Consider the following 13545-nt stretch of genomic DNA (forward strand, 5'->3'; position numbering starts at 1 on the left):
TGCTGAAAGCCTCACTAAGTAGCTGAGGCTGGCTTCGAACCTGTGTGATCCTCTTGTCTCAGCCTCACAAGCGCGGGGATTACTAGCGTGCGCCACCACGCCTGGCTTAATCCTAATATTTTGGAGGCTGAGATACACTGAGTAAGCTGGATGTGGTGGTCTACACTTGATCCCATTACTTCTGAGATAGGAGGATCCTGGGTTCATGTCCAGCCTCAGCTACTTAGTAAGGCCCTCTGCAACCTATTGAGACCCTATTTTAAAATAAAGAATAAAAAATAGGACTGAAGCCGGGCATGGTGGCACATGCTTGTAATCTCAGCATTTGGGAGGCTCGGACCGGAGGATCACGGTTTGCAGACAGCCTCAGCTACTTAGTGAGACCCTCTACAACTTAGTGAGACCCTGCTTCAAAATAAAGAATAAGCCAGGCGTGGTGGCACATGCTTGTAATCCCAGCATTCGGGAGGCTGAGACACGAGGACCGCGGTTCGCGGACAGCCTCAACTAAATAGTGAGGCCCTCTGCAAGTCAGTGAGACCCAGTTTCAAAATAAAGAATAAAAAATAGGGCAGGAGTTATAGCTCAGAGGTCGAATGCCCCTGGGTTCCATCACCAGACCAGCAAAAATAAATAAATGAGTATATAAATAAATAAAAATAGGGCAGGGGGTGTAGCTCAGGGGTTGAGTGTCCCTGGGGTTTCATCCCTAGCTTGGGGAGTAGAATACCCCTGAATTCAAGCCAAAGCACTGCAAAAAAACCCCCAAACTACAAGGTGTGTCACATTTACCTCCGGCCAGTGAACACTGGGTATCATACTGCCACTCTGGTGTTTGAGTAGAGTCAGCTCCATTTGATGAAGTAGAAGAAAGGGCTGATGTTGTTGCTTCTTTTGGCTCTGGTCGAGGTGGAGTTGGAGGTGGAGCAGAAGCTCCCACAGGAGCTGCAGGCTGAGGGGCTGTTATGGCATCAATTTCCTGTAGAATGAAGAGTGAAAATGCATCAATGACATGAAACCAGAAACTGTAAAACTGGCAATCACTTAAAAAAACTCATATACACTCAAATCTTAGCTTCTCAGTTTGAAGCTTTCCACTTCCTGTAACCAAGTTCCTCAAAGCCTTACAGTCTCCTTCTTAGTAGAAGCTTTATAATAAAGACAGAAGCAGTGCTTGCTGGCCCAAGATTATAATACTAGTACTTGGTAGGCGACACAAGAGGATCGCAGGTTCAAGGCCAGTTTCAGCAAACTAAGGAGAATGTTTCAAAACAACACAAAAAGTAGGGTTGGGGTAATAACTCGGAGGTAGAATGCCTTCAATACAAACCCAGTACCAAAAAAAAGAGAGGGGGGGAGAGAGAGAGAGACAGACAGACACAGGGAGAGAAGGAGAGGAAGACAGGAAGAAGGAGGAGAAAGAGAGAAAAATTGAAACTGACAAGCTCGCTGACCACTTGAGATCTAGGTTCAAAAGTAGCTTCAAGCCAGGCATGGTGGTGCATGCTTGTAATCCCAGCATTTGGGAGGCTGAGACAGGAGGACCTCAGTACAAGGCCACCCTCAGTTAGTGAGACCCTTTCCAACTCAGTGAGACCCTGTTTCAAACTGAGAAAAAAAAAAAGCTCAAAGGTAGAATACCCCTGGTTCCAACCTCAGTACTGCAAAAAATAAATAAATAAATAAATAAATAAATAAATAAATAAATAAATAAAAAGAAGTGGCTTCGCTGGACGTGGTGGCGCACACTTGTAATCCCCACACTTGGGAAGCGGAGACATGAGGATCACGCTGGTTTGAAGCCAGCCTTGCTGGCTTAAGAGACCCTGTTTCCAAATAAAATATAAAATAGGTCTGGGAGTGTAACCCAGAGTTAGAAGGGTTTCCAGGAACCCCATTACCATAAAAAAAAAAAAAAGTATGGGAGTGTAGCCCGGAGGAAAAAGGGTTTGCAGGAACCCCAGTACCACCAAAAAAAGAAATGGCTTCAATAAATACAAACCTAGCTGGGTGAGGTGTAGCACACTTGTAATCCCAGCATTCTAGAGGTAGAGACCTGAAGATCATGGTTCGTGGACAGCCTCAGCTACTTAGGCCCTTCACAACTCAGTGAGACCCTGTTTCAAAACTAAAAAGACTGCTGGGCGTGGTGATGCACACTTGTAATCCCAGCATTTGGGAGGCTGAGACTGGAGGATCACAGTTCAAAGACAGCCTCAGCTACTTAGTGAGGCCCTCTGCAACTCGGTGAGAGCCAGTTTAAAAATAAAGAATAAAAATAGAACTGGGTGTGTAACTCAAAGGTAGAATGCCCCTGGGTTACATCCCCAGTGCCACAAGAAAGAAAGAAAGAAAGAAAGAAAGAAAGAAAGAAAGAAAGAAAGAAAGAAAGAAGACAGACCCACACAAAGCCAGGTGTAGTGGCCCACGCCTATAATCCCAGTACTCTCAGCAATCTAGAAAGACTGTTTCCAAAAGGAAATAAGGGCTAGGGGTACAGCTCAAGGTACAATGCCCCTGGAATCAATTCTTACTATAACACACACACACACACACACCACCCCCACCCCACCACTAACCGCTAGGAAGTTGGCCAGTGTACTATCAATATCGGTTGATTGGTTTCCATTTGCCTCTTTGGATTGTGCTGTTTTTTCAGAAACATCGCTCTCATCATCATCACTGTCAGCATAAGCACCAAGTAAACATAGACCTCCTAGAAACAAATAAAAAAAGTCTTAATAACCACGTGTCAAACATCCTAGGAAGTCTTTAAAAATATCCATACATAGCCGGGCATGGTGGCGCACGCTTGTAACCCCTGCGCTTGGGAGGCGGAGACAGGAGGATCGCGCAGGTTCGAAGCCAGCCACGCTGGTGTAAGAGACCCTGTTTCGTTTCGTGTAGCCCGGAGATAGAAGGGCTTCCAGGAACCCCAGTACCACCAAAAAATTTATATATATATTATATATTAAATAATATGGTTCTTAAGCCAGAGTTTAGAGTCAGGGAAGGTGGCACACACCTGTAATCTCAGCCTACTCTGAAGGCTAAGGCAGAAGGATCACAAGTTCCAGGTTACTCTGGACAACAAGACTGTTTCAAAATGTGTAAGTGAGCCAGGCATGGTGGCACATGCTTGTGATCCAGTATTCAGGAGGCTGGACAGGAGGATCATGGTTCGCAGGTAGTCTCAGCTATTTTGAGGCCCTTTGTAAGTCAGTGAGACCCTGCTTCAAAATAAAAAATAGGGCTGGGGGGATGTAGGCCGGAGGTAGAACATCCCTGGATTCCATCCCCAGCACTGCAATAAATAAATAAGTAAATTAAGGGCTGAGATAAATAAATTATAAATTTCCAAATAAATTATAAATCAGGTTGGAGATGTAGCTTGGAGGTAGAATGCCTCTAGGTTCAATCCCCAGTGCCATAATAAAAAAATAAAAAGTGAGCCAGATGTGGTGGCACACGCTTGTAATCCCAGCATTCGGGAGGCCGAGACAAGAGGATATGGGTTCACGGACAGTCTCAGCTACTTACTGAGGCTCTTTGCAACTCAGTGAGACCCTGTTTCAAATTAAGCATATAAAATAGGGCTGGGGCTGAGGGGTATAGCTTGGAGGTAGAATGACCCTGGGTTCACCCTCAGTACCGCAAAAAAATAAAAAATAAAAAAAATAAGGAGACAGGGTGGTGGTGACTGAGGTATAGCTCAGAGGTAAAGTGCTTGCCTATTATGCAAGGCCCTGGATTAGATCCCCACAAATGCTAAAGAAATAAAAGTAAACCAAAGCCAGACGTGGTAGCGCATGCTTGTAATCCCAGCATTTGAGAGGCTGAGACCGGAGGATCGCGGTTCGCGGACAGCCTCAGCTACTTAGTGAGGCCCTCTGTAACTCAGTGAGACCCAATTTCAAAATAAAGAAGAAAAAAAAAATAGGGCAGGGGGTGTAACTCGGAGGTCGCATGCCCCTAGGTTCCATACCCAGACCCCCCCCCCAAAAAAGGGGGTGGGAGTGTAGCTCAGAGGTAGAATGCCAGCTATGTTCAACCCTCAGTACCACATACACAAAAATATTTATAATGTATGTATGTGTGTATTACATGGTACAACATGCTTGCAATCAATCCCATTACTCAGGAGGCTGAGACAGAAGGATTACAGTTTGAAGGACAGCCTCAGCAACCTAGGGAAATCTTGCTTCAAAACAAACAAAAAAAAAAAATTAAAAAGTGTTGGGAATAGAGCTCAAAGGTAGAATGCTCCTGGGTTCAGTACCCAGAGCACCAAAACAAACAAAAATAAATAAATAGGGCTGGGGGTGTTGCGCAGAGGTAAAAGACCTCTGGGTCCAATCCTCAGTGATAGGGTTGTGGGATTTGAGGAGACAGATGTGTTGGACTACATTTGAAATTTGTTGCTACTTAAAAGGTCAGAAAGGAAGGTTATTCTTCAAAACCAGCTTGGTGTGGTGGCCCATGTTTATAACCCCAGTACTTGGGAGGTTGAGACAGGAGGACCACAAGTTCGCGGACAGTCTCAGCTACTTAGTGAGGCCCTCAGCAACTTAGTGAAACCATTTCAAAATAAATAAAAAGATAGGGCTGGGGGTGTAGCTAAGGGGTAGAATGCTCCTGGGTTCCATCCCCAGTATTGGGAAAAAAAAAAGAAAAGAAAAAAGCTCAGAGGTAATATGCTCCTGTGCTCAATATTCATTATCAAACATACAAAAAAATTAAATGAATAAGGGCTTGGATGTTGCTGAGAGCCTTGCCATGTGGCCAAGGCTGTCCTCAAATCTGTGATCCTCCTGTCTCAGCCTCTCAAGTACTGGGATTACAGGTATGGACCACCAACACTAGGCAGAATTCATACACACACACACACACACACACACACACACACATTTTTTTTTTTTATGGTACTGGGGTTCCTGGAAGCCCTTCTACCTCCGAGCTACACTCCGAGACCTATTTTATACTTTTTTTTTTTAAATTTGGAAACAGGGTCTCTTAAGCTAGCACGGCTGGCTTCGAACCTGCGCAATCCTCCTGTCTCCACCTTCCAAGCGCAGGGATTTCAAGCGCATCACCATGCCTGGCTTATATATATATTTTTGGTGGTGCTGGGGATAGAACCCAGGAGCATCCTACTTCTGATCTGTACCCAGCCTTATTTATTTTTTTGAAGCAGGGTTTCACTAAATTGCTGAGGGCCTTACTAAGCTGCTGAGGCTGGCCTAGAACCTCTCTGATCCTCTTGTCTCAGCCTCTCAAGTACTGGGATGGCAAGCATGCACCATATATATATATTTTTTTTTTGGGGGGGCAGGTCTGGGGATGGAACCCAGGGGCATTTGAACTCTGAGCTACAGCCCCTGCCCTATTTTTTTTTTTTTTTTTGGGGTGGTACTGGGGTTCCTGGAAGCCCTTCTACCTTAGGGCTACACTCCCAGACCTATTTTATATTTTTATTTGGAAACAGGGTCTCTTAATCCAGAGCGGCTGGCTTCGAACCTGTGCGATCTTCCTGTCTCTGCCTCCCAAGCGTGGGGATTAAAAGCATGTGCCACCACGCTCAGCATGCCCTATCTTTTATTCTTTATTTTGAAACCAGGTCTCACTGAGTTGCAGAGGGCCTAAGCTGAGGCTGAGCCTGTCTGCGAACCTCAATCCTCCATCTTCCGGTCTCAGCCTACCAAATGTTGGGATTACAAGCGTGCGCTACAACGCCCGGCTCAGTACTCATATTTTAAAATGTGTTAAGAATCACCTGGCAATCTTAAAAAAACACAGAAAAGAACCCCAAATGTGTATTTCACAAAAATACAATTTGCAAGACAAGGATGGTGGTGTGCGCTTGTAATCCCAGTACTTGGGAAGCTGAGACAAAGGATGGTGGGTTCAAAGGCAGCCTCGGCATATAGTGAGACTCATTAAACTAGTAAGACCCTGTCTCAAAATAAAAATGAAATAGGCCTGGGGTTGTAACTCAAGCGATAGAATGCTTGACTCTGTTCAGTCCCCAGTGCCACAAAAAAGAAAAAAATCAAATCATGTAACTATACCCTTTTAACCCGTTTAGTCAAAGAAACTACTGACAACAAGGTACAGCCATAGACGCTCTCCTAGCAAAACACTTGAGTATGCAATTTCAGGGAATTCATGAAACCCTGACAAGTATGTGTAACCAGATTAGTTCTCCTTTCCAAAGATGCTTAAATATTGTTAACTATCAAAATGATCTACTGATTTCTTTTGGTGGTGGTGGGGGGACTGGGGATGGAAGCCTGGAGCATCCTACCTCCAAGCTACACCCCCAGCCTTAATTTTTATTCTTTTTTTTAAAAATCATTTTTTAATTAACATCATCTTCCCATTTAGCCAAGTGTCTGTCATGTATAAGGAATGTCGGTAAATATCCCATTTGAAGCTTCTTTGTACATATTTCCATCGATAAACTCTGAATTCACATAAAAAAGTTAACTTAAATAACTCATATTTCCTTCTCTTGTAACAGGCATATATTGGTAAAATATAAATATTCTCGGACTCAGGCTTTGCTCTAAGTGAGGAGAACAATAATTCTTCACATGGTACAATTATTGACAATATAATTTTTATTCTTTATTCTTTATTTTGTGTGTCTGGGGATGGAACCCAGGGGCATTTGACCTCTGAGCTATACCCCCTGTCCTATTTTTTATTCTCCATTTTGAAACAGGGTCTCAACTAAGTTTCAGAGGGCCTCACTAAGTAGCTGAGGCTGTCTGTGAACTGCGATCCTCTGGTCTCAGCCTCTCAAATGCTGGGATTACAAGTGTGCACCACCACGCCCGGTTTTAGACTTTTTTTTTTGCAGTACTGAGGATAGAACCCAGGGGCATTCTACCTCTGAGCAACACCCCCAGCCCTATTTTTTATTCTTTATTTTGAAACAGGATCTCACTGAGTTGCAAAGGGTCTCACTAAGTAGCTGAGGCTGGCTTCGAACCTGCTCAATTCTCCTGTCTCAGCTTCCCAAATGCTGGGATTACAGGCTCATGCCAGACTCCGGCTTTTATTCTTTATTTTGAAACAGGGTCTCACTGAGTTGCAAAGGACTGAGGCTGGCCATAAACCACGATCCTCCTGTCTCCATCTCCTGAATGCTGGGATTACAAGCGTACACCACCATGCCCAAAGTATTTATATCATTTAATAGTTTACTCTGAGAATTTCCTTAAATAATTTCACATGCAAATACCATAATTTTCAGAATAAAAGTAAGACAAGCTGGACATGGTGTTGTATGCCTGTAATCTCAGTATTTGGGAGGCTGTGACAGGAGCATCATACGTTCAAGGCCAGCCTAAGAAACTTAGGCAAACCCAATTTCAATTAAAAAAAAGAAAAGAAATAAAAAAGCCATGGGGGAGCTGGGCATGGTGGTGCATGCTTGTAATCCCAGCATTTAGGAGGCTGGGACAGGAGGATTGTGTTTTGCCAACAGCCTCAGCTACTTAGGTCCTTTACAACTTAGTGAGACCAGTTTCAAAATAAAGAATAAAAAACAGGGCTGGGGGTACAGCTCAGAGGTAGAATGCCCTGGGTTCTATCCCCAGTACCGCTATAAACAAACAATAAAAAAACAGGGGTAGGGGCATAGCTCAGAGGTAGAATTCCCTGAGTTCCACCCCCAGTATCGCAAAAAACAAAAACATAAAAAACCATGGTGGGAGGAGGGTTGATTCAAAGGTAGAATGCCCCACTGTTCCACTCCAGTACAAAAAAAAATGTACGATTATCTGAGCTTGGTGATACACACCTGCAATCCTAGTACTTGGGAGGCTGAAAAAGAAGGATCACAGATTCAATGCCAGCTTCAGCAACTTTAAAAACTTTTTAATTAAGCTGGGAGTGGTGGTGCATGCTTCTAATTCCAGTACTTGGGAGGCTAAGACAGGAGGATCACAGGTTCTCAGACTGCCTCAGCTACTTAGTAAAGCTTTCTGCACTCAGTGAGACCATTTCCAAGTAAAATATAAAAATAGGTCTGGAGGACAAGTGTGGTAGCGAATGCTTGTAATCCCAGTATTCAGAAGGTGAAGACTAGAGGATCATGGTTCACAGACAGCCTCAGCTACTTACCAAGAGCCTTCGCAACTCAGTTTCAAAAAGAAAAGAAAAGAAGCAAAAAGCAAAAAAAAAAAAAAAAAAAAAAAAAAAAAAGGCACTGGGATAGCTTGGAGGTAGAATGCCCCCGGATTTCACCCCCTGTACCACACACACACACACACAAAAATAAATAAATAAAATAAAATAAAAATTTAAAAATATGCTGGCATGGTGATGCATGCTTGTAATCCCAGTACTTGGGAGACTGGGATTGCAGGCTTGCACCATCACGTCCAAATTATTATTATTTTTTGTGATACCGGAGATGGAACCCAGAGGCTTTCTACCTTCAGGCTACACTCCCAGACCTATTTTCTATTGTATTTGGAAACAGGGTTTCACTAAGTTGCTGAGAGCCTCACTAAGTAGCTGAGGCAGGCTTCAAACCTGTGCGATCCTCTGTCTCAGCCTCCCAAGTACTGGGATTATAAGCATGTGCCACCATGCCCGACCCAACTTATTTATTTATTTATTTATTTATTTATTTATTTATTTATTTATTGCAGTTCTGGAGATAGAATCCAGGGCATTCTACCTTCGAGCTATACCCCCAACCCTAATTTTTATTTTGAAACAGGGTCTCACTTAGTTGTAAAGGACCTAAGTAGCTGAGGCTGGCCTCAAATTGTGACATTCCTGTCTCAGCCTCCCAAAGACTGCGATTACAGGCATGTACCACCATGCTCAGACTTTTTCATTTTTAAGCAGGGTCATGCTAGATTGATGAAAGTCTCACTACTTGCTGAGGATGTCCTTGAACCTATAGTCTTCCTGTTTCAGCCTCTCAAGTACTACAATTACAGGTGTGTGACACTATGCCCAGTTCAAATGTTCTTTTAAACTTTCAAACATCTAAAAAATAAAGTAGCTGAAAACCTGGACATTATGATATACCCTACTGACTTATAATCTCAATTCTCAGGTAGCTGGGACAGGAGGATCACAGGTTTGAGGACGAACTCAGCAACTTCGTGGGGCCCTTCGCAACTTAGTGAAACCCTACTAAAAAAAAAAAAAAAAAGGCGTGGTGATGCATGCTTTTGGGAGACAAAGACAGGAGGATCCAGGTTCATGGACAGCCTTAGCTACTTAGTGAGGTTCTTTGCAACTCAGTGAGACTCTGTTTCAAAATAAAGAATATATAATAGGTTTAGGGGTGTAGCTTGGAGGTAGAATGCCCCTGGGTTCCACCCCCAGTATCACAAAAATAAATTTAAAAAATTTTGTGTGTGTGGAACTGGGGGTGGAACCCAGGGGCTTTTTTTTTTTTTTTTTTTTTAACGTCTGGGCTATATTCCCAGACCTATTTTATATTTTATTTGGAAACAAGGCCTCACTAAGTTGCTGAGAGCCTCAACTAAGTAGCTGAGGCTGGCTTCAAACCTGTGCAATCCTCCTGTATCAGCCTCCCAAGTGCTAGGATTACAAGTGTGAACCATCATGCCCGGCAACAAAAAATTTTTAAAAAGCATTAGAAGAAGAAATAGTACCTAATATTTTGGTTACAAATAAAATGCAACACATTTCACTGCGTAAGGCTTTTATACCCACAAGTCCTCACACACAGAATTACTATTATTATTTTTTTTAAGAGGCTGGGGATCAAATAAAATACATGGCCTTACAAATACTATATGCAAGCACTCTACTATTAAGCTACACTCCCAGTTCCAGAAAGGTTTTGGGTTTTTTTTCTTTTTTTGGTGGTACTGGGGGTGGAACCTAGGGAGTTTTCTACCTCCGGGCTATACTCCCAGACCTATTTTAATGGAAACAGGATCTCACTATGTTGCTGAGAGCCTCACTCAGTAACTGAGGCTGGCATTGAACTTGTACAATCCTCCTGTCTCAGCCTCCAAGGGCTGGGATTACAAGCTTGAGCTACCACGCCTGGCTCCTCAGATTTTAAATTATACTTTATGGAAGAAATATAAATTAGCAGCACTTAAACGCTCAACAGAACACTATAGGTACAAATTCAATTTGGACTTAATAAAAAATATACTAGAGACAAAACAAAACACAACAACCCTGTACCTGTTGCTTTAACAGCTGTGGGTCTGGTGGTCATGACTGGTTTTGGAGGGTTCTGAACAGTCTTGGGAACCTCCGCCACCACTTCCTGTTCATCTGGATTTTAAAAACAAAAGAAAAATTTGCAATTAGGTGATAGATCAGAGAAAATGCTAGAGATGACAAATCAATTATTGGTCTGGTATAGATTTCCATCAACTTAAAAGCAGGATGTATCAGTCACCCAAATAAGTGGGAATTGAAAAACAAGCAGAACTACAATCTTCCCCATACTTAGTGACTTCAACATTAGGAATTTTAACACTGTAAATGAAAATTACATCCGCCGATACTTCAAAATTCACACATACACACAAAAAACAGCCAATCTCCAGCCTTCCTAAAGCTTTTATTACATGCACAGCTATTCTATATATATATCTATATACACGCACGCATACATACACGAGTTACTCAATGTGATTTCTTTTTTTTTTTTTTTTTTGCGGCCCTATTTATTCTGTATTTTGAAAATGGGTCTTATTGAGTTGCAAAAGGCCTAAGTAGCTGAGGCTGGCTTCGAACCTGTGCGATCCTCCGGTCTCAGCCTTCCCAAATGCTGGGATTACAAGCGTGCGCCACCTCGCCCGGCTCTCAATATGATTTCTAAATACCTGAAGTGGGTCGCGGTTTCTCCAGAACCTACGCCTGTAGCAATGTCTTACAGAAAGTGACCATTCTAGAAAGAACAACGCAAGGACTTGGGAACTCGGAGGCTCCAGTCCTCCAGGAATCTTTGCGGCGCTTGTTAGTTTGGAGATACTTAGGCTTCGGCATCATAAAGGGGGTTTGTTCACTTTAAAGAGCCTCCATCTCAGTTTCGACAAAAACGAAAGGAAAGAGGTGACGTGGAGAAAAGGCAGGTTCCACTGTCACTACCCTCGCTCGCGGCAACTCTCCTCTGGCCTGGACGTTATCGAAACCGACCGCGGGCCTTCAGGAGACTCGGGTGCCGGGGTCGGGTTTCAAACATTCCCGGGTCGAGCTCCGCACGAGCGATGGCGCCGCCGGCCCTTCCGCTGCCCTCCCCGAAGGCCGGAGCGGGCGGGCCTGGGAGACCGCGCCGGCCTACCCAGGCTTCTCCTCCTCGCAGGCTCCAGGAGGCGCCCGAGGCCTAGGCCGCAAGCCCCGCGCTCGAGTTCCGGGCGCCCCGACCGGCGCCCCACGCGCACGCTCACCTTCCGAAGGCGACTCGTCGGGGGCCGCGGCGGCAGTCGCCGCGGGAGTCGTGGTCGTCGCTGCGGCCAGCGGCGGGGCTGGCTGGCTGGTGGACGGCGCCGTCGAGTCCGGCTCGGTGTCGGGTTCTGTCTCCAGGTCCCGGCCCGGCGTGCTGCCCCGAGGACCCGGCGGAGAGAGCTGCAGGATGGGCCTGCGGCCGGGTACCGCCCGGGACTTCTTCCCCATCGCGAGCCCGAGCGCGAGCAGCGAACGTCCGCCGCCGAGAGGGGCGGGCTTTCGGCGTAGGGATGCGTAATCAATATTCATGAACCTTGGCCCCGCCCCCGCCATATCCGCTTTTAACCGGCGGAGCGCGCGCCTGCGCACACGCTCGGGGCTGCTCCTCGCTCACTTAGCTCCTCCTTCCCGACGGAAGGGCTGGGTCTTACCCATGCAACTAGGCGATTGGCTACTTTGACCCAGATCAGGAACCGATAGCCAATGGAAAGGGAAAACGATTGGAATCGAGCCAATAGTTGGAAAGGGGCCGCTTTTGAAGCGACTTCCCTTCTGAGGTTGGGTTCCGCCCATGCGTTCTCTCACGGTTTTCTTTCTTTACAGCCTTGTCGTCCATCTTGTGGTTGTTTTCCGTATTATTTGCCCTTCAGGGAGCACTGCTAGTTTCTGGGTTATTTCCTACTTTCCCCGTCTGCCGTGGCTTGTTTTAGAGATAACCTTGAACATTAAATAAAATCTTCCTTGCTTTGCAAATGCTGGAGAGCACAAAGACCGCCTCACATACTGTGTTACTAGCGGGGTGTGTGGGGGAAATTACAGACATTTTACTACTGGCAAGGAAACCGCCTACACAGTTGAGGTGGGACGCAGGAGTTTAACCCATCTGGTTCTCCTGGCTGGGGACAATGTGGCCCACGCCCATACTCCCAGCTACCCTTGAGGCTGAGGCAGGAGGCTTGCTGGCTCAGGGTCAACACGAGCTAATTGAGACCCTGTTTAAAAAATACATATATATAGCCGGGCGTGGTGACACATGCTTGTACTTGTAATCCCAGCATTGGGGAGGCTGAGACCGTAGAACCGCGGTTCGCGGACAGCCTCAGCTACTTAGTGAGGCTCTCTGCAACTTTGAGGCCCGGTTTCAAAATAAAGAATAAAAAATCGGGGAGCCAGGCGTGGTGGCGCACGCTTGTAATTCCCGCGCTTGGGAGGCGGAGACAGGAGAATCGCGGTCTGAGTGTAGCCAGAGGTATAAGGGTTTCCAGGAACCCCAGTACCACTAAAAAAAAGGGCAGGGGGTATAGCTCGGAGGATGAAAGTCCCTAGGTTCCATCCCCAGACCTGCAAATTAATAATAATAATAATAATAATAATAATAATAAATAATGATAATAGGGCTTGGGGTGCAGCTTGGAGGTACAATGAGGGTGTAACTCAGCAGTATATTACACCCTCTTCCCCCTACCCAATTCCCCAGTAATACAAATAAAGGGCTGGGGGTATGGTTCAGTTAGAAAACACCCCTGGGTTCAATCCCCAGCATACACACACACACAACCAGTAATAATCTCGTTCTTCTGGTAACCTTACCCTCTTTATTAATCTTCCTTTAACACTACTCCCTTCCCTACTTCCACATCTAGCTACTAACAGCTCTTGGAAATAATCCTGATGAGGCTTGGGACCTTGAGCTCTTGTGACTGCTCATGGAATACTGTGGTGCTCACCTCTAATTCCAGCGACTGGGAAGGCTGAGGCAGGAGGATTCCAAATTTGAGGCCAGCTTGGCTATTTAGCCAGACCCTGTCGGAAAAAAAAAAGGAGTTGGGCATGGTGACCAACCTTGTTATCTCAGTATTTGGGAGACTGAGACAAGGAGGTTCGCAGATTCAGGATAGCCTCCACAAATAGACTTTCATCAACCTAGTGAGACCCTGTTTCAGAACAGAAAGTAGAACTAGGGGTTTAACTTGGAGGTAAAATGCCCCTGGGCTCAATCCCCAGCAACACACACACGCACACTCGCATGCTCAGTGGTAGTGTCTCTGGATTTGATTTCTGTTACCACAAATAAGATACATAAAAATCCTGCTGGGAGCTGGGCATGGTGGTGCATGCTTGTGATCCCAGCATTTGGGA

The 13545-nt window shown here is 45.2% G+C and overlaps 1 protein-coding gene across 2 annotated transcripts in view; it reads right to left on the reverse strand.

The window, feature by feature from the left end:
* Nucleotides 1-11634, reverse strand: part of FNBP4 (formin binding protein 4) — a gene marked incomplete at both ends in the record, with an annotated part of 59543 nt that extends 47909 nt beyond the window's left edge. The window contains 4 exons of one of the 2 annotated variants that reach the window (XM_080719555.1): nt 793-979; nt 2580-2716; nt 10195-10287; nt 11409-11634. In XM_080719555.1, the coding sequence (XP_080575681.1) occupies nt 793-979; nt 2580-2716; nt 10195-10287; nt 11409-11634 (643 nt within the window). Of the gene's footprint in view, nt 1-792; nt 980-2579; nt 2717-10194; nt 10288-11402 lie in introns of both variants that reach the window. The other variant, XM_080719554.1, reaches the window with a different exon arrangement.
* Between the last annotated feature and the right edge of the window lie 1911 nt (nt 11635-13545).

Source organism: Muscardinus avellanarius, assembly GCF_963383645.1.
Source record: "Muscardinus avellanarius genome assembly, chromosome: 1".
Classification (NCBI taxonomy): Eukaryota; Metazoa; Chordata; class Mammalia; order Rodentia; family Gliridae; genus Muscardinus; species Muscardinus avellanarius.